Consider the following 22,525-nt stretch of genomic DNA (forward strand, 5'->3'; position numbering starts at 1 on the left):
GCCATCAAAATGCAGAAATTATAATTCACCTAAGGCCATGTGAATGTTTGATAATAGCAAGAGACCTAACATTTGGCTGATTAAAAAAAAAACAGGCTGATGACTCCAGGCTGGATGTGCCAGTAGACAATGGGTAATTATTCACATTACCCATGATCACAACCTTCTCCGGTTCGTCTGTGACAGTATGCGGCAACATGCGGCTGGTACATAGCCACAACCTTAATTCATGAAATACCAATAAAGCATGCCGAATTAGAAGCCCAAAAGTTAATTTATTAGTTGCTCGGATGAATAATTTGACGGCAATAACTGAAGCCAGAAAGAGGAGGGACTTTAATCATATTTTTATAATTGCTTTCCTAGACTCAATCACTATCAGTGATTTGTTATAGAAGATATTTGTTATGCTTCACTTAAAGTTTTCAACTGCGATTCATTTTAAAGGGACCGATTTTTGATAGCATTTACAGTACATTTACATATTTGGCACATCTGTGTGTTCCCTGGGAATTGAACCCATGACCTTTGCCCTCCTTTTGTAATTCTTTACCAGATACAGAATAAGACATAGAATAATGACACTTGACAATCATTGTATAAAAAATATCTGAACAAAACAGTATTTTATTTTTATTTGCGCTGTAATATGCAACGTATTTTGCATGTGTAAATTACAACAGATTAACAGATTCTAGCCAATTAGAAAAGAAGAATCTGAATAATTAAAAAAAGCATTTTTCTACGACCTAGTTATTAAACATTCACGTTTCTATTGCTGGTTTACAGTTCTGCAAAGTTAACGTCTAAATTAAAACTTACTTTTGAGAAAATCCAAAATGTTCAAATTATAGTTGATACAACATTACAGAACAATTCCTAACGTTATTCAATAGACAGTGTATTGAGTCTAAACCCACCTTGTCAGCTTACAGTGAAGTCCAAGGACGATTTTGTTAATATATTTCAGTGCACAACAGTTAAACTGTCTTACGAAAGAGAGAAAGAAACAATGCATTCTCTACGAATACCGCCAAAGATGATACCGTATCGATATCGGATCAGATATAGTGCTACGGCATCATTCGACCCAAAGTCAATCCTTGACGTCTATGCTGTGCTATTAAAATATAACGAAAAAAAGCACAGCTACTAAGATTTCTCGGAAGCTAAACAAAGCTGCCATATTGAAAGTCAAAGAAGAAAGGCAATACACTCTACTAAAAAGTCAGAGATATCAGTCTGAATAGTTGCTTTCGGTTAGCAAAGCAGAAAAAAGAAACTCCATGTCTGTTTTACGCACAAATAAGCAAAGATGTGTCTTTGTGCTCTGAAGAAGACAAGTCTGGCAAGCTTCACCACATGTAATAACTCCTCGTTGTGTCGACCTGGGAGGGCTTAGTTTCTGACGAACCCTCCTTGTCCTTTTCACTGTCTGCTTCCCAAAGGTTAATGAGGGGTGGATACAGCTCATTTAGGGGAATGGAGGAGGTTTTCTGCATGTACTTCTTTAAAGAGTGATGGTAGTTCTTTCTCTTCCATCTCTTTGCAATGTAGACAGTTATGGATCCCAGGCTGATAATGGCTAGGATTGTTCCCATAACAGCAGCAAGTGCCGTATTGGCGCCTTGGTCCGAGATCTCGATAGCAAACGTGGCGTGCTTGGTTGTGACGTTGACGCAAGACTTTTGGGTCTGCTGGTGAATATTGGAGACAGAGAGACAGACCTCATATTCAGTGGCTGGCTGAAGGTGGGTGAGGTTGTACTCATGAACATCTACAGGGACTTTAGCCGTGTAGGTGATGTGAGGGTTGTCAATTTTCATGGTGGCTGACGACCACTTCAGGTTGGATGTCATGACATTGGAGTTTACCTTCCAGGACACTAATATTGAATGGGTCTCGGTATGTTTCACATAGATCTTCATAAGCTGGGTGCTATCCAGGAGAGTCCCGTTGACCCGAATGGCAGTTACTCGAGTGTCAGCTCCTTCTGTATTTTGGGCCACACAAGTGTAGTGGCCGGAGTCGTCTACTTGAATATTGGATATGCGCAAGGTTCCCGCACTGCTGAGTTGGTATTTATCAGACATTGTATCTATCATTACTTTGTTACCGGATGGTGTAACCCAATATATTTCGGGTTCAGGTTCGGCCATTGCACGACAATCAAGGTCTACCGTCATCCCTATGTCCAGGTTGAGGTGATTGGGGAAAGTGTCGTGAGAAATCAAGGGCAGACATTGACCGGAAGATTCGTGCAAAAGCACCTCCTTCACGCGCTGACTTTTAACCTCAGGTGGCATGGCACAGAACATTGACAGAGGCTCCATGAATCGAATCGTCGTCTTGTTTGAGCTCATCCACTGAATAACACAGTCACAGCGCAGTGGGTTGCTATGGATACTGATCTCCCTCAGGTTGGGAAGTGACTCTGCTGTAGCCTGGTACAGGGAGTTGAGAGCATTGTTATTAAGCATTAGACTCTCCAGCGACGGCAAATCACGGAATGCTGAACGGCTCACGAAGGAGAATTTAGGGTTGTTTGTGGCTTCAAGTTTGGTTAGTTCTGGAAGGTTATCAAGGGCAAAGCGTTCAATAGACACAAGTTCGACCATGTTGTTAATGCCAAGTTCTTTCAGCCGTAGCATGTTCCTAAAGTCTCCTTGCTGGATTTTATGAATGGGATTCTTGTTCAAATCCAGAAATTTCAGGTTTGGAAGTTTCTGCAGAGCAGTCTGTGGCACCCTAACAAGCTTATTATCATAAAATGAGATACTCTCCAAGTTGTCTAGTCCAACAAAGGCATTGCCTGGAATATCTGTAAGCTCCATTCCTGCCAGCACCAGGCTTCTCAAGCTGGTAAGAGGCTTGAAATTCAAATCCAGGATGCCAACCACAGGATTTTCCCCAATCATTAGAATCTCAAGGTTGGGAGTTGATTCAAACCAGCGGCTGTCAATGGCCTTGAGCCTGTTGGAGTTCAGATGGAGCCTGAGTAGGTTACGCAAACCGGCAAAGGCATTGGGAGCGATGGAGCTTATCTGATTGTGATTAATGTACAGCTCCTGCAGACTGGCGAGGTCTTGTAAGCTGAAGTCGGACATCTCAACTATTTGGTTCTCTTCCAAGTGAAGAGTCGTGAGTTGCGACATGTTGGTCAAGCCGATATCATGGATGTTGCTGAAGTTGTTCTGCGACAGGTCCAGTTCTGTGAGGTTCAGCAGCTGTTCCAGTTCCTCGCTAGTTCTGGCAATGTAGTTACTTTGGAGGAGCAACACTTGCGTATCAGCGGACAGGTTTCCAGGGATGCGTGTGAGGTGAAGGTCATTGCAATCCACAGTAGTCGCTTCTCTGTAGGTGGACTGGGGCGTGAACCATGGCCGGATCTCGCAGACACAAAGCTGGGGACATTCTGTACTCTGAACAGAAGAGATGGCAGGGAAAACCAAAAGCAGGAAATAACAAAACTGTCCCTGCACAACAAAAAAGAAAGTCCCTCTTGCCATTCTGACTGGAAGTGTTTATCGTCTTAGATCTGGGCTAGAATTCCTATAGCGACAAAGATTCTCATTCAATAGAAGTGTGGCAGAATAGTCCTTTTATCCTTCTGAAAGCTGCTGAAACGGGGGAGTCAAAGAGCTTCCGAAAGATTTTAAAGGTTGCAGTTCCTGTGGGCTCATACAGGACTCAACGTTCCTCACAGCTTGAACCTGAGACTGGAGACTTGACCTAAAAACAAACAAACAGAAAAGCTAGAGTTACAACAATGAATAGCAAAATTCTGTAACAATCAGGTATAAACAAAAAACATTTTTCTATAAAGACATTTATGAAGATTAAAGTTTTTCTGTTTTACTTTGCTTCAACACAACAAAGCTTATTATTAGTTTGATCCTAAATATTCAACACTGATTTATGTGGATGAACTACTTTTCATAAAAAATCCTTGCTAGCTGATTATTATGCTGAAGCAATAAAACACTTCTCAGAAGTGTAATTCAATTGAGAGCTTTCATCTTTCCAACAAGCTTTCAAATCATTAGCTTTTCTGGTCATCATTAAAAACACTCAACAGTATGCTGAAATGACCATCAACAGGGTTGTATTTAAAATAGATTTATACAGAACTGTCATTTTGTAATAGTGTATAACCCAGTACAATTAAAAAGTATCTATATTATGTTTTATATTAGGTATTATATGCAATTGTTACATTTAAGAAGTAGTAACATCTCTCAAAACTGCTTATATTATGCAAAAAACAAGATATTAAATTAAATCCAAGAGCTTAAAAGGATAGTTCACCCAAAAATTAAACCTGTATGAATTTCTTTTTTCTGATGAACAGAAAAGAAGATATTTTGAGAAATGATGGTAAACACACAGCATATAGTGACCATTGACTTCCATAGTAAGATTAAAAAAATGATGGGACTTAATGGGTACCGTCAACTGTGTGCTTTCACTCAATTATCAAAATATTTTCTTCATCATTTATCACAATACTTCCAAAATATTTTTTTTCTACTATGACAGAATTTTCATTTTTGGGTGAACTATCCCTTTAAGGCTGAAGTATGTTCATGTTAGGCATAGTTTGCGCATACATGAGAATGTAGTATATAGCCCAGCAGATGCATTGCATTTTGCGACGAACGTCTCTGTACATGTACGAGTCAAATAAACTATACTTTACAAGGCTGTGCATTCGCCCCTCCGCGTACACCTGATAAAACAGACTATACTTCGGGATAGGGGTGGATCAAAGAGGAAAAGGGTTAAGGCAAAATAAGGAAATATAAGTTACCATGTGATCAAACAATTGTGACTGAACAATACATTTGCTGTAGACTTCAAGGAAAAAATAGACTTACCTATATTCTGATCTAAACCTACAGTTAAATTATTATCACCTCTCTTTGTAGGATTTAAGCAAATACACAAGATATATAAAAAATATGAGCCTTGCATATCAAATAGTAATAAAATACTGGGGTCCTTAGCTGGTAAATGGGAATTATTTCTACATATTACACTAAAACAGCATTTTTCTGTTCTAACACTTTAAAATTTTGTTTGAAAATACCAAGCATGTAAGGCATCCGCTGCAAGGCACAAAACTGTATATTATTGTGTATATTATTAATGCATATTATTGTGTCTTTGACAGAGAAGCAATCAGGGCATCTGCTATCCAATATGGTACTAATGCTGACTCAATAACAGTAAGCCAGGGGGATTTAATCCGTGCCAAATACCACCTACATTAAGAACAAATACTCCTCCATTATAGAAGCTATTCTGTGTTTTTAATGTGTTATTAAAACGTTGCCATAATAAAAATCCTATACACTTTATATTCTGAAAACAGACATTTGCATTATATTATTATATTTCATGAAATCATGGGGAGGTTTCCCAGACAGGGTTTAGATTAATCCAGGACTATGCATTAGTTATATAAGGACACTTAAGTAGTTTTTACAAGCATACCTTACAAAAAAACACAATTCTGGTGTGCATCTTGGGACAAAACAATGGCACTGATATATGTTAAAGGGGACATATCATGAAAATCTGACTTTTTCTATGTTTAAAGAAATAGTTCACCCAAAAATGAAAATAATGTCATTAATGACTCATCCTCATGTCGTTCCAAACTCGTAAGACCTCCGTTTATCTTCGGAAAACAGTTTAATTTTATATTTAGGCCGAGAGCTTGTCGACCCTTCATTGAAAATCTACGTACGGTATACTGTCCATGTCCAGAGAGGTAATAAAAACATCATTAAAGTAGTCCATGTGACATCAGTGGATCAGTTAGAATGTGTTGAAACATTTTGGTCCAAAAATAACAAAAATTACGACTTTATTCAGCATTGTCTTCTCTTCTACGTTTGTTGTGAAGCGCATGCGTGAGACTAAAGTCACGTGACTGCAGTGACGTGGATGACGTATTATTTTCAATGCTTCAACACATTCTGACCCACTGATGTCACATGGATTACTTTGATGATGTTTTTATTACCTTTCTAGACATGGACAGTATACCATACATAGATTTTCAATGAAGGATCAACAAGCTTTCAGACTAAATATAAAACATCTTAAACTGTGTTTCCGAAGATGAACGGAGGTCTTACGAGTTTAGAACGTCATGAGGGTGAGTCATTAATGACAATATTTTTATTTTTGGGTGAACTATTCCTTTAAGTGCTATAATTGGGTGTCCAGTGCTTCTATCAACCTAGAAAATGTGATAAAGAACAACCCAGTAACTTAGTTTTGATAACCATTTTCTGCAAGCATGTGAAAAAATAAGTCATTGAAATCTGGTTTCCTTTGTGATATCAGAAGAGGATAATTCAGCCCCTTTATCTGCACTATCTAACCACGGCACTGCTATTTAGTGCATAGATCAACTCATTTGCATTTAACAGGACACACCCAAAAAAAGGGCACATTTTTGCTCACACCTACAAAGTGACACTTTTAACATGTTATAATAAATTATCTATGGAGTATTTTAAGCTAAAATGTCACATATGTAGTCTGGGGACACCAAAGACTTATTTTACATCTTTAAAAAGTCTTTTAAGATGTTTCCCCTTTAAGTATGTAAGTGGAAAATGTTTTTAAATTACGGTAGCTCAAACATGCCTTTTAGTCTGGGACTAGGATAAGCCCTGTCCCGGAAACCGCCCCTGTATGTTTTATAAGGTCATCATATTTTTGTGATATTTCATATCTTTTCGATTCATAGGACACCAGCAATACCCAAACTTTGTTTACTTTCAAGCTCTAGAGCATTGGTTTTCAAACTGGGGGCCGGGGCCCCCAGGGGGGCCGCAAGATGGTGCCAGAGGGGCCCCGGTTTTATGACATTTTATAAAATACATTCATTTATCATGAATTCTGTGTAATTAAACCTAAAAAAATAAGCCAACTAACCAACAGCACTACTAGGTATAATTTTATGTTTTGTTAAGTTAAAATATTACATTTTAAAACTGTTTTTGTCATAAATTTTCTTTCGGGGGGCTGCGAAAAAATGCACTGTACACAAGGGGGGCCGCACGCTAAAAAAGTTTGGGAACCACTGCTCTAAATTAATGTATTTATAAAATGTCTTAAAACTGGGGCCCCCTGGCACCATCTTGCGGCCCCCCTAGGGGCCCCGGCCCCCAGTTTGAGAACCACTGCTCTAGAGTCACCTTTTTCCATCTACAGTCCCATAAAACTTGGACAGTAACTAGCAATTTTAAGTTGCATACACCCAAGCAAATGGTACAGCTGGTGTAAATGAGTCTTTTAATGCGAGAGTGGAAATCAATAAGAGGCCTGATCTCCCCCATGTGGCTAAAAGAACATCAGGGCAATTTAGAACGAGAGCTGACTGTTACTGCCTGTATCAGCACTTCTTACAGTATAAAACTGGCCAGTGTTATCTGCCCTGAAACAATGTTGTCACAAGAAACACTAATACTGTATTTTATTGGGTGACAAGTGCAATTAATTCTGATAACACTGCACAGATGAGAAAAAACAAATAGACGATCAAATATACTGTTTAAGTTGTAATGTACATCAGATGATGAGATTTGGAGCATCAAAGTTTGATTTTGATTTCATTGACCTTACTCCGTCAATATTAAAGATATTATATTTCCACAGAATCTTCTTTACATTATGTAAATCAACAGTAAATAAAAAATGACTTTAGCTGGTTTTGGGTCACAAATTGTTAACGTAAATAATGGCGCATTTTTACAGTATTAAAATCACTATGGTCAAATTTGCTTCATGCTCTTTAATTCTAATATGAATGACATAATTTTACCAATATTAAGGTCAATCTCAGATTCAGCACTTAATAACAGTATTAAGGATATCCAGTAAGCAGGATAAAGTGATCCAGAGATCATGCACAGTTACATTTACGACTGTGTAAGTAAAAGCTTAATTTTAAGCAGTTATTTCATCTCTATGTAGATCAAGCCTAGTTTTAATGGCTGGAGTCAAGAGACATCAATTCATTAAGTTTAACTGATCTTTTTGCAGACTTAAATCCAAAACTAATGTTGATGGACAGTGTTTTAGGGTTTTAATAAACCTTTACTAAACAATAAATAGCCAGGGGCTTTAAATTACATCAATAGGCCATTAGACACCATGCGTTGCAGTGACCACAGGTAAGGGGTCTCCCCTTCTATGCAGTAATATTACAGTCGCAGACTCTGTTGTTTTTAATAAAAAATTGATACAGCATAACTGTATTCTTATGCCACATTATATCATCTGTTATCATAACTGCAGGTGGTTCATGGTTGCCAAGCAACATAGCAACTTGGCACATAAATATACCACGCGTCCAAAATCGCACACTGTGACAGTAGGTACTGAACTGGATGAAGTACCTACTCATTGACCTTTTAAGGTGCCAAAGAATGCATTGAAATTCTATGTTAAATTGTTCTTTGATATTTACACAGAAGGTATGTAACTTTTTACATGTCTATTTACAACCCTAGGATTTGTCCTTTGAATGAAATGGTCTATTTTTGCACTATTTGGAAAAGTCATGAATAATAATGTTGAGCTCTGCTCTGAGGCTCATGCCAGTAGCTCACATTAGTAAACAGACCTTGGGCCCTATCTTGCACCCAGCGCAATTGACGTTGTCAGTGACGCATGTATCATTTCGTATTTTGCACCGGCGCACAGCGGGTTTTTCCCTCCACAGACGCACGTCGGCAAACTAGGGAATGAACTTGCGCTCCCTGGGCGGTTCAGCGCAAAAAAGGAGGCGTGCTCCGGCGCAAACCATCTCTTATGCTATTTTGCAGTTTCAAAAAACAATTGCGCTACTAACCAAAAAAAACTAGTCTAAAGTCAGTGGCGCGTTGCGCGTGGTTTATTATGCTATTTTAAGGGCGCATGCTTGACCATAATGTATAGCGTGCACAACGCGCATTGCTTATCTAATCTACATGAGATAAGGGAAATCATTGTGGTGAGCATTGTGGTGATAGTTTTTATTTATTTTGTGTGGCAGCGTTAAACAATTATCATGCAAATAACGATTAAAATATTTTCATACGTTTGTTGTGTGGCTGTATTACGTTTATTTTATCTAAAAAATAATTAAAATGTTTTCATAAGAAACCTTCATGTATGTGAACTTGATTTGTAAGTGTACTTTGGGGTTGGACCTTGCTTGCGTTTCTTGTGTCCGATTTCAAAGCCCCCAAACCCTTTCAGCGGTGAGGGTGGACGCAGCGATGTCCTCCTGTGTGCCCGGCGTGCCCGATTTATGCTGGCAAGCTTGGGATCCCCCCGTCTCCTGACATCATTGTACTGCTTGGGGCAGCTGATGAGACAATTGCGGCTATTTCCTCTCACGCCTGTTTAACAGACGCTGATTTGAGCGGGTTTCTCCCATCCCCATACAAAACAACTTCTCTGTCTTTGACTGCTCTTACAAGAACGTGGGTCTCCTCGGCTGTGAACCGCTCCTGGCGTGCGCCTGTCAAATCCGTCATAATAATAGCAACCCGCCATGGAACTTGCGCCCTTGCGTTTAAAGGGAATGTTGGATAGCGTTCTGATTGGTTTATTTGACGTTACGCCCAAACCACACCTATGAATAATGAACCTACTTCAGACCAACCCCTTATTGATTTGCGCCCGGCGCAAGACTATTTCTCCCGCCGGGAAAATAGCAAAGGCGCCCAAGATCCGCCCACAAAGTCACTTGCGCATTGCGCTTCGGACTTGCGTTTCAGATCGTTAAAATAGGGCCCCTTATGTTTGAGGCTGTATTAGACAACTAATTGTTTGGAGATTGTTTCTGAGTGGTAAGTTTGTGTTTTGTTCAGTATGGACCTGCAAAATGTAACTGTAAAGTAAACGGTAGAACTTCAGCCTAAACGTTAACATATAGCATTAATTAGCATTTAGCGCTAACTTAGCAGTCACAATTTGGTTTTTAGCATTTTAACGACTTTGTAATTAATTTAATGTGTAATTTAATGTTGGGGCGTACATCTTGACTGTGACATCACGTGACATACATCATCATAACAACGAGTTAGTTGTTAAAGGGATACTTCACCGATTTGGCGTTCAGCTTTGTATCTGTGGAAACCCGGCAGTGTTGCTGAATGGCCATGTTTCCCTCCCTCGTTTCCCCCTGGGGGGAGAGATATCTGCATTTTGGTTCTGCAAAACAGTCCTCCGATGATGTAATATGACGATTTTTGCATCATCGGAGGACTTTTTTGCAGAACCAAAATGCAGATATCTCTCCTCTCAGGGGGAAATGATGGAGGGAAACATGGTCATTCAGTAATACTGCCGGGTTTCTACAGATACAAAGCTGAATGCTAAATCGGTGAAGTATCCCTTTAACAGTGTTGGGGGTAACGCATTACAAGTAACGTGCATTACGTAATAATATTACTTTTCTGAAGTAACGAGTAAAGTAATGTATTACTTTTTAAATGTACACATTAATATTTGAGTTACTTTTTAAAAAAAGTAATGCAAGTTACTTTTCAGTTTAATTTATTTAAATTATGTACTGAATTAAACTGAACGTAGTGATGTAGAAATACACACTCTCTGCGCGTGTGCCAGTTTGAGTCAGAAACGGAGATGGCAGGCCAGAGCTTGACATTTTTGTGATTGAAAGATGCAATTTCTGAATGCAGAACTTCATAAAAAACACCTGCAAGGCCTGAAAGAGATCAAGTCTTAGCCAACTAAAAAAAAGTAACAGAAAAGTAACTTAAAAGTAACGTAAGTATTACTTTCCATGAAAAGTAACTAAGTAACTAATTAGTTACTTTTTTGGGGGAGTAACTTAATATTGTAATGCATTATTTTTAAAAGTAACTTTCCCCAACACTGGTTGTTAACTGGAATGATGTTAAACAAGCGCAATTTAACCAAATGTATTTATATTTGAATAGAGCCGCGTTACCGCTTTTGGACATTGTTAAATAAAACCATGCCTCTTCTTCTTTGTTGCATAACTTCTCTCCAAGGAGGTCATGGGATACTAAAGTGTCCATTGAATTAACACTTCGGGATCTTACCAGAAGTAGTAGGTCATCTGGGTACTTTTTCAAATATGAATTCGGACATACTACTCGCCTCGCCAACTGCTTTTATATAATATGGAAGTAGGTGGTTTCGGACGCAGCGATAGAATGAGCAGTCACAGGTGTTTAACATCATTTAACGACTCTGAATCTTGCTTGTCCAATCAGAATTAAGAGGCAGCATTATCTGTTTTATAATATTAAGTTCATAAATGATGTTTGACGGCTCAGAAATGAAAACATTAACAGAGAATTCCTGTCTTTTCTTTTTTGGTAAAGTGTGTACAGGCCACAATTATAAAGGGAAAACCAACTCATATTTACTCTAAAGTTATCAGCTTCAAATTTGTGGTCAAATTAATGCCTCTGTACGCCATTCCAAACTAATTAGGTGAACTTGTGCATTCAGCTAGCTTCCTGTTGTCCAGCTTGTCATCCATAACTTCCCCGAGTCTTAGATAAATGACAGCTGTGAAAATCAATGAGAGCCGTTTGAAACACCTGCCATTACAGATCACCACCAGATGCAGATCTCTCCTCTGGAGACCGTGAAGACTTCTGTTTTGAAGGAACGTCTTATCTATGGGTCATTATACTGTCAGTTTCCGACAGGGTAATATTTCAAGGCTAGGGAAAACATAAACTTAGATCCTTAGGTTTATTTGAAGTGTACACTAGGGGCTTAACTGAGATATTACAACCTGAGTGCTTTGTTCAGATTTCAGTTTTTAAGCCAACACCATTACAAAACTACACATCTGTCAATGAAGTTCGCACAATGGCTATGGATAAGACAAAATGGAGAAGAGATTATATGATTTTTATACACAAGCTACAAATATATACCTGTATAGACCGTTTCAGCAGTAACAACATAAACAAGCGACTGTCGCGGTCCGCACGTAACTTCTGGTAAACTCCGCTAAGAATAAATAACAACAACGTTCCTTAAACGTAGTTTATTTATATAACAAGCAAAAAAAAAACCAACACATTACATAGATTACCTAGGAAACGTCTCGGTTACGGATGTAACCCTCGTTCCCTGAAGGAGGGAACGGAGACGTCACGTCGTGACCGACGAATTGGGAACTCGCTTAGAGAGACCAATCTGCTTCGAATACTACAAAAAACGCCAATGAACTTGGCATTGAGATATTTGCATAATGCTGGCGCCGCCCCGCCAGGTGCGTATATAAGGCGCACGTGCAAATAAGGAAATCAGCTTCTGTTCGCTGAGAAAGCCGGAAGGTGACCGGCCTAAACAGCAGGTGGCAGCACCTGTGGCGACGGGACGTGACGTCTCCGTTCCCTCCTTCAGGGAACGAGGGTTACATCCGTAACCGAGACGTTCCCTTTCAGTCGGTCACTACGACGTCACGTCGTGACCGACGAATTGGGAATCCCTACCAAAACGCCACTAGGGGCTGACCTCTTCCAGTGTCTGCGTAAAGCCCTCCGGTTCCACTTAAGGATAAGGAGAATTAGGTTTTAAGGCAGAAGGCCGGGCACTAGATGTTCCTTTAACCCACAGTAGTGCCAGCGACTGGGAAGCGCCCTATCTGAGCGGTATAGGGACGCTGCGGAAGCCACCGCCCCGTTAAGGGCTATTGGTGGGCGAAAGTCAACCGTAGTTGAGGTCAAATGACAGCCGTGGCTGTGTAAGCAAAGCAGTGCTCTGCTAAGGGAAACGTGGGCTAGTAGGATTAACCCCACGGAATAATACTCACAAAGGAACCCGTTGGGACGCAATGTGGGGCCCTGGCCAAACACGTAGGTTCGTAAGAATACAACTAGTGAAAGGCTGACAGCCAATGCTCCGCAACAAAGGCTGTCAAGGCAGTGGAGGGAGCAAATCAAACCATTACGCATTTTTGCTCTGTTGGCCTTCCATACTGAAAACTCAATTTGGAGCCTCAGTCGGAGGCTGCAAGCCGACTTGCGAGTCTGCTCTCCGTGCCCTCCCTGGTGAGGAAAGAACACGAGAGGATACAGGCTCGATACGAACATTGTAAAATCTAATGAACGTATTAGGTGTCGCCCAACCCGCAGCTCTACAAATGTCTGTCAGCGAGGAACCACGAGCTAATGCCCAAGATGAGGCAACACTCCGTGTGGAATGCGCCCTCAGTTTAAGGGGGCAAGGAATGCCCTGCAAATTGTAAGCAAGGGCGATAGTATCAACTATCCAATGAGACATCCTCTGCTTAGTGACAGCTTTCCCTTTCTGCTGGCCACCATAACAAACAAAGAGCTGGTCCGAGGTCCTGAAGCTTTGTGTGCGGACCACGTAGAATCGCAGTGCGCGTACGGGGCACAACAAAGCCTCGGTTGGGTTTGCCTGCTCCAAAGGCAACGCTTGCAAGCTCACCACCTTATCTCTGAAGGGAGTGGTGGGAACTTTGGGCACGTAGCCTGGTCTGGGTCTTCAGTGAGACAGCAGGACCAAACTAAAGGCACGAATCGTCAACAGAGAATGCATGTAAATCTCCTACTCTCTTCATGGAGGCCAATGCTAGCAGGGTCAGAGTTTTCATTGATAAAAACTTCAGACTCGCAAACTGCAAAGGCTAAATCGGAGACCTGAAGGCTTCAGCACCATGGACAGGTCTCAGGAAAAAAGAGGGAGGGCGCGAGGGGTTTAGCCTGCGAGCGCCTCTTTAAAATGTAATAAATAAATCATGCTGGCCAACTGATCTGCCGTAGATAAGTGAGTGATGAGCAGAAATAGCGGCGATATCAACTTTAATGGCGGAGGGACAGCCTACCATCTAACCCATGTTAAAGATATAAAAGCATAATGTTAAAGGGCATTCTCTGGGTCCTCGCGTTGCAAAGAGCACCGGGTGACGAAAAGGTTTCATTAAGCGCGTAAGCCCGTCCTGTGGACGGTGCTCGAACCGCGTCGATGGTGTTAGATACCGCTTGCGATAAATCACCTAAACCTTGCGCGCGCTCAACGACCATACATGGACAGGTCGGGGCGCGAGTGCCAAATGTGCCCCTTCCTAAGAAAGAAAGTCCTTCCTCAGGGGAATCCGCCAGGGAGGGCTGTCGCGAGGAGCATTAACTATGAAAACCAATTCTTGGTCGTCCAGTACGGACGATTAATAAAAGGCTCTCCTCGTCCTGCCTGACTTTGCACAGTGTCTGCGCAATAAAGCTCACTGGAAGGAATGCGTATTTACGCACCCCCCGCGGCCAGCTGTGTGCCAACGCATCCACGCAGAGGCTGCCCTCGTTAGTGAATAAAATAGGCGACAGTGGGTATCATCCGGCGACGCAAACAGATCTATCTACGCACAACCGAACTTCTTCCAAATTAGCTGGACCGTCTGGGGGTGGAGTCGCCATTCGCCGGGGGCGCAGCTCGGGAAGCGCGTACCGCTGTATTGAGCGATCCCGGGATGTAAATGGCACGAAGGGACCTCAGATGCTTCTGACTCCAAAGGAGGAGATGACGAGCGAGATGCGACAGGTGACGAGAGCGCAAAACCGCCTTAACGGTAAATAACGCAACAGTCGCAAAGTTATCGGTGTCTACTAATACATCCTTCCCTCGCATCTCCATAGCGGAGCGTACAAGTCCCAGATATACAGCGCGCCGCTCGCGGCAGTTGGGGTGCTATGCACACCCCAGACTGCAAGCCCGTCATACGTGGCTGAACATCCCGTGCTTAGGGCATCGTATGCTACAGAATGCCAGGAGACCCCTCAAAGGCATATCTTGCTATCAGAAATGCTGGGTCTACTACGGGGAAATTTAAATGACACGCAGGTGCAGTGTTTACACAATGCATGCCGGTGCGCCACGCTCTCCTCGAGACTCGATCGTAAAGCCAACGCTGAAGCGGTCTCATATGACGCAGCTCGAGCAGCGTCACAGCTGCAGCCTGCTGTCACATGTCCAGGGCTTCTGAAATTGTTTCAGAGGGACCGCGTACTTCCCTCGAATTAAACTGAGGCAAGTCAGCACTGACTAGTTGCGCGCTCTTGTAAAACACGCCAATTAGTTGATCGAGTCTAATTCCATACTGAGAAAAAGGATCCTCTGCACGGGGCAAAGTTGCTCTTACCCAGTCGACCTGATGACTTAAACGAGCGAGATGCCGAAGCATTAACTCTCTGTGTTCGCGCACGTCTGCCAAGAACAGGCTATTATAAGTCAACGTAAATAAAAGCAGAATGCAAACAACGCTCTCTCTCTGATATTTTAATGTCGTGACTAGCACTTTCATGGAGACACGGAGAGAGAGAGACAGCTCGAATGATGTACTTAATATTAATATGCCCACCCCACGACGCGGAGCGAAAAACGGTCTAAGGCGAGGGAGATGGACACAAAAAGTACACGTCTTACAGGTCTAAGGCTGCAAACCGATCTGAATATTGAAATACGAGTCTCGGCGTTATCGTCCAAAAAAGACCACCTTTGTGGAGCCGGTGCGTAAATCAAATCGATCGTAACCCACCGCGTATTTTGGGTACTATGAGATAAAGGCTGGAAAAACCCTATCATCATATCATCATCTCGGTAAGAGGGACCGGCTTGATAATCCTTCGCCAGCAGGACATCGACTTATGCACGCAGTACATGTGCATCGGACACTTTCACTATAGTGAAAACGAAAGCCCGAGAATTTTGGGGTTGTGCCGGTAATTGTACTTCGTAACCGAGGCGGATCGTGCGTAAAACCCAACGAACGGGCTGGGAACTGAAGCCAAGCACCGTACGAGGAGAATTAACGACACTACCGAAGTACCCGCGGTGGGGCAGCGAAGCGAGACAGGTGAGACTGCCGGTGCGTCTGCTGTGACAGCATAAGCATCTACAGTATGTGTGTGTGTGTGTGTGTGTGTGTGTGACACACTGACCTGAGCCCGCTGAAGGTGACGGTCGTCTGGTCTCCTCTGCGGAGAGCACAGACTCCGATGAGGGTGATGGTTGTCCGGTCTCTTCAGTGGAGGGCTCGGACTCCTCAGAACACCCGCTGACGATAGAGGAGAGGTAGGGTGAGCTGGTGTGTGCCCGCTCACGGCTCTCTCGATCCTCTGGAGACCTGGAGAGGGAAGAGGAATGCACTCTATGTGTGGTTAAGTGGGTACCGGCTAAACAGCCGGTGGAACATATGCAAACCAAGAATTTTCCACCCGACCCTCTATCGGGGGAAGGAGCGAATCACCGTCTCCTGAAGAGTGATCCTCTGTCAATCCGGGTCGCCCGCTTACTGGCCACTTAAACTCCCGATTTCACGGGAAGCGGCTAAGCGGGCGGGGCGAGCTGCTGACGACCGGTTCCACCGCGCTGCCGAGATGGGGTCCGAGGAGGGGAACGAAGGTGGACGCCGCAGCACGCCGACGGCGAGAGGCAGACTGAGGAGCCGGCGTGGTGGTTTTTTATCAAGGGCAGCTCTCCTTCGCCGGGGCATGGCCTAAGAGATCGCCTCAGTCTGCGCAGTGGAGCTGTACGACTCCACGGCCTCGCCGAAGAGGCCGGTCTGTGAGACAGGAGCATTCAAGAAGTTGTTCTCGCCTACATAGATTACCTAGGAAACCAAAACATTTGTTATTTTCGACGAGGCATTTGTTTAAGAGATCAGTTTAGCAACTACTCAGACCATTAAAAAAACGAAACCGGAAGTAAGGTTTGGATCCAGACGTGTATCGCGTGCGTCCGATGAAACCGTCTATAGACGGTTTCAGCAGTAACAACATAAACAAGCGGCTTCTGTGGTCATCACGTAACTTCCGGTAAACTCCGCTAAATATAAATAACAACAAAGTCCTTTTAAAGTAGTTTATTTATATCAGATTACCTAGGAAACCAAAACATTTGTTATTTTCGACAAGGTGTTTGTTTAAGAGTTCAGTTTAGCAACTAGTCAGACCAATAAACAAACAGAAACTGAAAGTAAAGTTCTGACCAGACGCATAATCGCGTGATCGCACGTGCGGCCGATTAAACCATCTATATATGTGGACGCGTGTGCATTGTCACGGTTATGCGGCTGAATCAAAGTAAACTTTTGGACTGTGTTTATTCTTCGTCTGGCTAGTGGCTAAACTCAGAAACAAATACCTTGGCGAAAATAATGTTTATGTTGTTGCTGCTGAAACCATCTATACCAAATACTGTACATATAACACTAATGTTGAGTTTATATGAAGATTATTTGCATCACTTGAATGAATGACATGAATTAACCAGAGTTGATTGTATTATGACCTTTTTCTCACAGCCTACATAGCTTAAAATATGAAAATACATTTCCAGGAAACAGTATTTGTTTTGCTATATGCGGAGGCTGAGGAAACAGGAAATAAATTCTAAAAAACAAAAGCAAACTTCAAATAAACAAATGGGGAAGCCCCAAAAGCCTGCCCTGCTAAAGTAACTTCTGTTTCAACTCCCAAAACATTCCCATCTTTTCTAATTCTACTAATGTCCCATAAGATCATTTTCCTGAAAAACCTTTTAGACACAATAAAAAATGAATGGTAATTTTTCATTCTAAGATCGAGAAGGCTTCTGAAGGGCCACAAAAGTGGATCTTTTCATTTCCAACATTCAAGAACTTTTACGCTTGCCAACTCTTAATCTGAGGAGTATTATTAATTGCATGGTGAATCATAGCTCTGAGCAGGGTTGAAGTATGGGGTAATGGCACATGCAGTAGTGCTGTAGACATGGGGACTATTGTGCACGGCATAAGAACATTGATTACAGATCTGCGCCACTGCAAAAGGTGGCATACCGAGAAGTAAGTACACAGAAAAACCCCAAAGGTCCAGTTTTGTTCTGCACTGTGTGCTCCAAACCATTGGGAATCACTTGCCAAGTGGATTTCAGGTTTTTAAATACACTGAGATCTAAACTCCACCCTATCTTTATACGAATGTTCGGGTAAACCAACCGGAGCAATATCCCAACCGAAGCAATTATGCATACCCAACAATTCGTACATATACAAGGAGGCTAGTGCACATTAATTTGTACGGTCTCATTCGTATTGTTATTGTATGATTTGCTTTTGCTCCAGTGACATTGGATTTAAAGGGATAGTTCATCCACAAATTAAAATTCTGACATCATTTGGAACCTGGATGAGTTTCTTTACTTTTTTAAACACAAACAAAGTTGATAAATGATGGTAACCTCAGTTGACGGTACCCATTGACTAGAAGGATAAACAAAATACTAGGGAAGTCAATGGGTACCGTCAACTGTGTGCTTATACCATAATTTATCAAAATATCTTCTTTTGTGTTCAACAAAGTAAAGAAACTCATACAGGTTTAGAACAACTATAGGGCTTACAAAAATTTATAGGAATTAATCACATTGTAAAATAGGTATAAATTCCCATGAAATCAGGTTAGCATACCTAACATAAGCCACATTTCCATCTATATTTTCGAGCTGTTCTGTTATCGCCAAAGTGAATATGCGTTAAAAAAGTTAGCCTTTTATCGATAAAATGGTGGATGTGCAAGATGACGTCTCGAATGACATAAAACAAATTGCTGCATAAGTTTTGGTGTATCACAAAATAATTTTGAACTTGTGCCTTTTCCATAAATTTTTTGTGTATATTGCAAATTATATACATTCTATGTTCCAATTAAAAAATAAATTTAAAAAAACGAGAAAATCCTGACAGCTTACTGTTAGATTTCATTTTAAATAGAAATAATTTAGATAAATATTGTAACCTTTATGTATATGTAAAAATATGATATCTACATCTTAACATGTTTTTAGCGAATTAGAAAGTTATCTTCTTTTATACCACCGTCTGTTTTATTCTGATTGGTTGAGAAATGTTCCACAGGTACACATTATTTTTCGATAAACGCACATCTAACCTGTCAAAATGTCTTAAAATAATTACTAAACCAAAGTGTCTAGCAATTTCTGTAGTAAGCGGAATAAGTGGTTATGAATACTGTATAAAATTTTGATCTTACAATTTATTATAAATATTGAATTACCTCTCTTTATGAACATTAATTAATTTAGGTGACCTTAATTAATCAATGTATTCAAGATCATCAATAAAACCCATAGATATGTCTTATTGAACAGTAAGGAATGGTTTGTTCTTAAACCAGACAAAATCTACTGTCTTTTGTACCTTCACCTGCTGTCGCATACTTTGCAGGGTTATTTCTTAACCAGATCATGACGGCAGAATTAGTCAACAGCTGCCCAGTCTATTCCACTTTTTATACAAAAGCCACACTGTTTGTTACCTATACCGCCAGAGTTGGGGTTTGGGTTAGGATGTCATTTTTATATAACAAAAAGTTGTTCTAATCCTAAACCCAAGCGAAAATGGTAAAAAATAGCAAAAAAAAATTGAGAAACCAATAAATAAAATGACAAAAAAAGATGCACCGTTTAAGTGAATGGGAAGGACTGGCATATCATATGCAAGCCAAAGTGGAATTTGGCATAATATGTATTGCACGATTTTTACACTTCGTGCTATTTATATGCATCTTCAGGAGACTGGGTTGGAAAAAAGCATACTAACCATCTTATTGGTTAAGAGACCCATTTTAGCCTTGTTTAAGTTATAAAAAAATCTGATTTTTCACTAATACAAATAATGCATTACCTGTGACCCATACCATACAAAAATGTAAAAACCTGCCGGCTGCGCTAAAGTCCAACTCAACACATAGGCTACCAGACATTTTCCTTAGGTTGTTTTTTGTTCATGCATGTTTGTCTTCAAATGTCAGAAAGCAACTTGTGCTTGCTCTGCGGACGCAACAGCTGCAACGAGGGGTGGCGTCCCTCCTCCTCCTCCTCCTCCTAAGATCCCATTATACATCCTTCCCTGTCTGAAAGACGTCTTCCTGTGTATATTGTCTTTCCTACAGAAGTTGTAGCGTCTTCGTATTGGGAATGAGCAAGCAATGAAACATCTGCTGGAGTGTTCGGATATTGAGATTCAAATCAGTTCTGCATCGCTAACCAGAACTGTGTGCGCGAGAGCGCCTGGCGAGTTCGCCGCAACAATTATGCATCAATCGCTATTGAAGTAGCCTTTAAAACACTTTGTACGTGGCCAACTATAGGAAAAGTAGAATTTGTATGCGTATGTACACGTAAGAATGAACATTAATAGCCTATATTGCAATAGCGCATTCTTGTTTATATTAAATTGATTCATCATTCTGGTCCCATAGGCTAAACGTGAGATTATCATGTCAGGCTATCAGTTGACACAAGCCATTTTTATAAACAAACCGTAAATTATGAAATATCACACACGTGCCCTTGAACATATCGAGCGCAACAGCCGATGCGTCCTCGGATTGAAATGCAGTAAACGATGATTAGTCCACTGAGCTTTTATTTTGCTCAAAAGCTATACTCCAAATATCTCACAAAATCCGTTTTATTTATAAAAAAATACGTTTTGTTTATTGTTTAGGAGCTTAAACTATTCTGTATCTGAAAAAACAGTTTTCTGAAAAAACATACTGCGCTGCGTATGAAACGGTGCGCGTGCGTTTGTGTTGAGATTATGTAGGGTGCGCATTCAGAGATGCCCGTGCATAATGAGAAAAGCTCAATTGAAATTTATTTTAACATACCTTTTTGGCTCGTAAGCATACACGTCCCCGAATGGCACTGAAGTCCGGTTTTCGCGTTGCCTGCTTCATGCACTATACCCTCGCAAACAGAATATCGGTCTTGAAAGAAAATCCATCTGGTCCCTCCGTATTAGGAAATGTTTCACGATCACACCTGCACCTCTTCGTTACATCCACTCTGCAAACGTTCGCGTGCAGCCTTCCCCGAGCGCATGGCCATGTATCCTTGCGACGGGAACGCGCTGACTGGGTGCTATCCGTGCTACTGTTGAACCCGCGCCGCGTCGCTAAGGAAAATATGATGACAGCACCTGGCGCTGTCCACGCGAGTCAGCTGATTCCCGAGCATGCGATTGGTTGCTGGCCGGTGGTTGTCACTCGATTCCCAAGCAGAGCACCATCTGTTCAGGGATTGTTGTGATGCGAACAAAGGCGGGCACTGGGGGTGCGCGGTGGGGATAACGCGGGGCGTGGAAGCCGAAATGCTAAGAAGATGCTGTTCTCTTGTGAGAACGTCTTCCACCTCCTCCCTCCTCCTCTTTCTTGACGTTGTGATGGAAGACTCTGCATGGTGTCCCAGTCACCACAGACTTACAATGAGACAATGTCCCTTTGTTTGGTTTCTTCACTCGCAAGAAAGTTTTTTCGTAATTCGTCCATCCTGGTGAATTGTTCTGAGGAAGAAATTAACATTTCGGTACAAACTTTAAAACATTGAATATATTTGTGGTATAGCTTATATAGGAAACAAAACAATTAAATTATTGTGTGTGTATTGTATTTGTGTGCGTGTGTGATTATGATATGGAGAAAACAATATAAAGAAACTGCTTGCTCTAAATAATTTGCTGTAAATAAATAATTTTTAAAAATCTCATGAGACATAAAAAAGGATAATTTATTCACATGTTCATTAGTCTGCTCAGATGATGCACAAACTTGATGAGGAAAAATATCACACAAGTGTGAATGTTTAAAAATACAGTGATTCATTTTTTGTTATATTCATTTATTTCGCAAACTAATCAGATTCTTCACCATTAGGAGAACTGATAACACACAAAAACACAAAATATAAAAATTTTTAAGGTGTATATTATATAAGAAACTATAGCTGGAGTTTTAAGGTTTTAAGTTTGCCATTATATTTTTTAATATGCAATATTAAAAATCTGAAATAAAGCTTAAAGGTTTTAATTTTTTGTGGGTCTCGATGTAAGATATATGAATATAAGGGTTCAAAACATCTTTAATTTGTTGTTTTGTTTAAAGTTGCCAAGGAATGCATTGAAATAATATGTTAACTTATTCTATGATATTTACATAGAAGGTATGTAACTTTATTAAAAGCAGAAATTATCCAGAAAGTTTTTACATGTCCATTTACAACCCCATATTTGTCCTTTGAATGAAATGGTCTACTTTTGCCCTATTTGAAAGGGTCATGAATAATAATGTTGAGCTCTGCTCTGATTGCTCTGCTCTGAGGCTCATGCCAGTAGCTCACATTAGTAAACAGACCTTATATGTTTGAGCCTGTATCAGACAAAAATACACATTTTGAGGAACAACTAATTGTTTGGAGATTGTTAATAGATGTTTCTGAGTGGTACGTTTTTTTTGGTTCAGTATAGACCTGCAAAACGTAACTGTAAAGTCAATAGCAGAACTTCAGCCTAAACGCTAGCATATAGCATTAATTAGCATGTAGCGCTAACTCAGCAGTCACAACTGTTTTTAGCATTTTAACAACTTTGCAATTAATTTAATTTGTAATTTAATGTTGGGGTGTACACTCACCTAAAGGA

The 22,525-nt window shown here is 41.0% G+C and overlaps 1 protein-coding gene across 1 annotated transcript; it reads right to left on the reverse strand.

Annotated features, from left to right (window-relative positions):
* Window positions 1-595: 595 nt before the first annotated feature.
* Window positions 596-21,400, reverse strand: lrrn1 (leucine rich repeat neuronal 1). Its single transcript, XM_055213743.2, has 2 exons — window positions 20,718-21,400; window positions 596-3,732 (listed from the first exon to the last, which is right to left on the reverse strand). Exon 2 carries the CDS (start codon window positions 3,507-3,509, stop codon window positions 1,356-1,358), a length of 2,154 nt encoding a protein of 717 aa, XP_055069718.2. The 5' UTR covers window positions 3,510-3,732; window positions 20,718-21,400; the 3' UTR covers window positions 596-1,355.
* Between the last annotated feature and the right edge of the window lie 1,125 nt (window positions 21,401-22,525).

The sequence above is a fragment of the Misgurnus anguillicaudatus genome, chromosome 8, assembly GCF_027580225.2.
Source record: "Misgurnus anguillicaudatus chromosome 8, ASM2758022v2, whole genome shotgun sequence".
Classification (NCBI taxonomy): domain Eukaryota; kingdom Metazoa; phylum Chordata; class Actinopteri; order Cypriniformes; family Cobitidae; genus Misgurnus; species Misgurnus anguillicaudatus.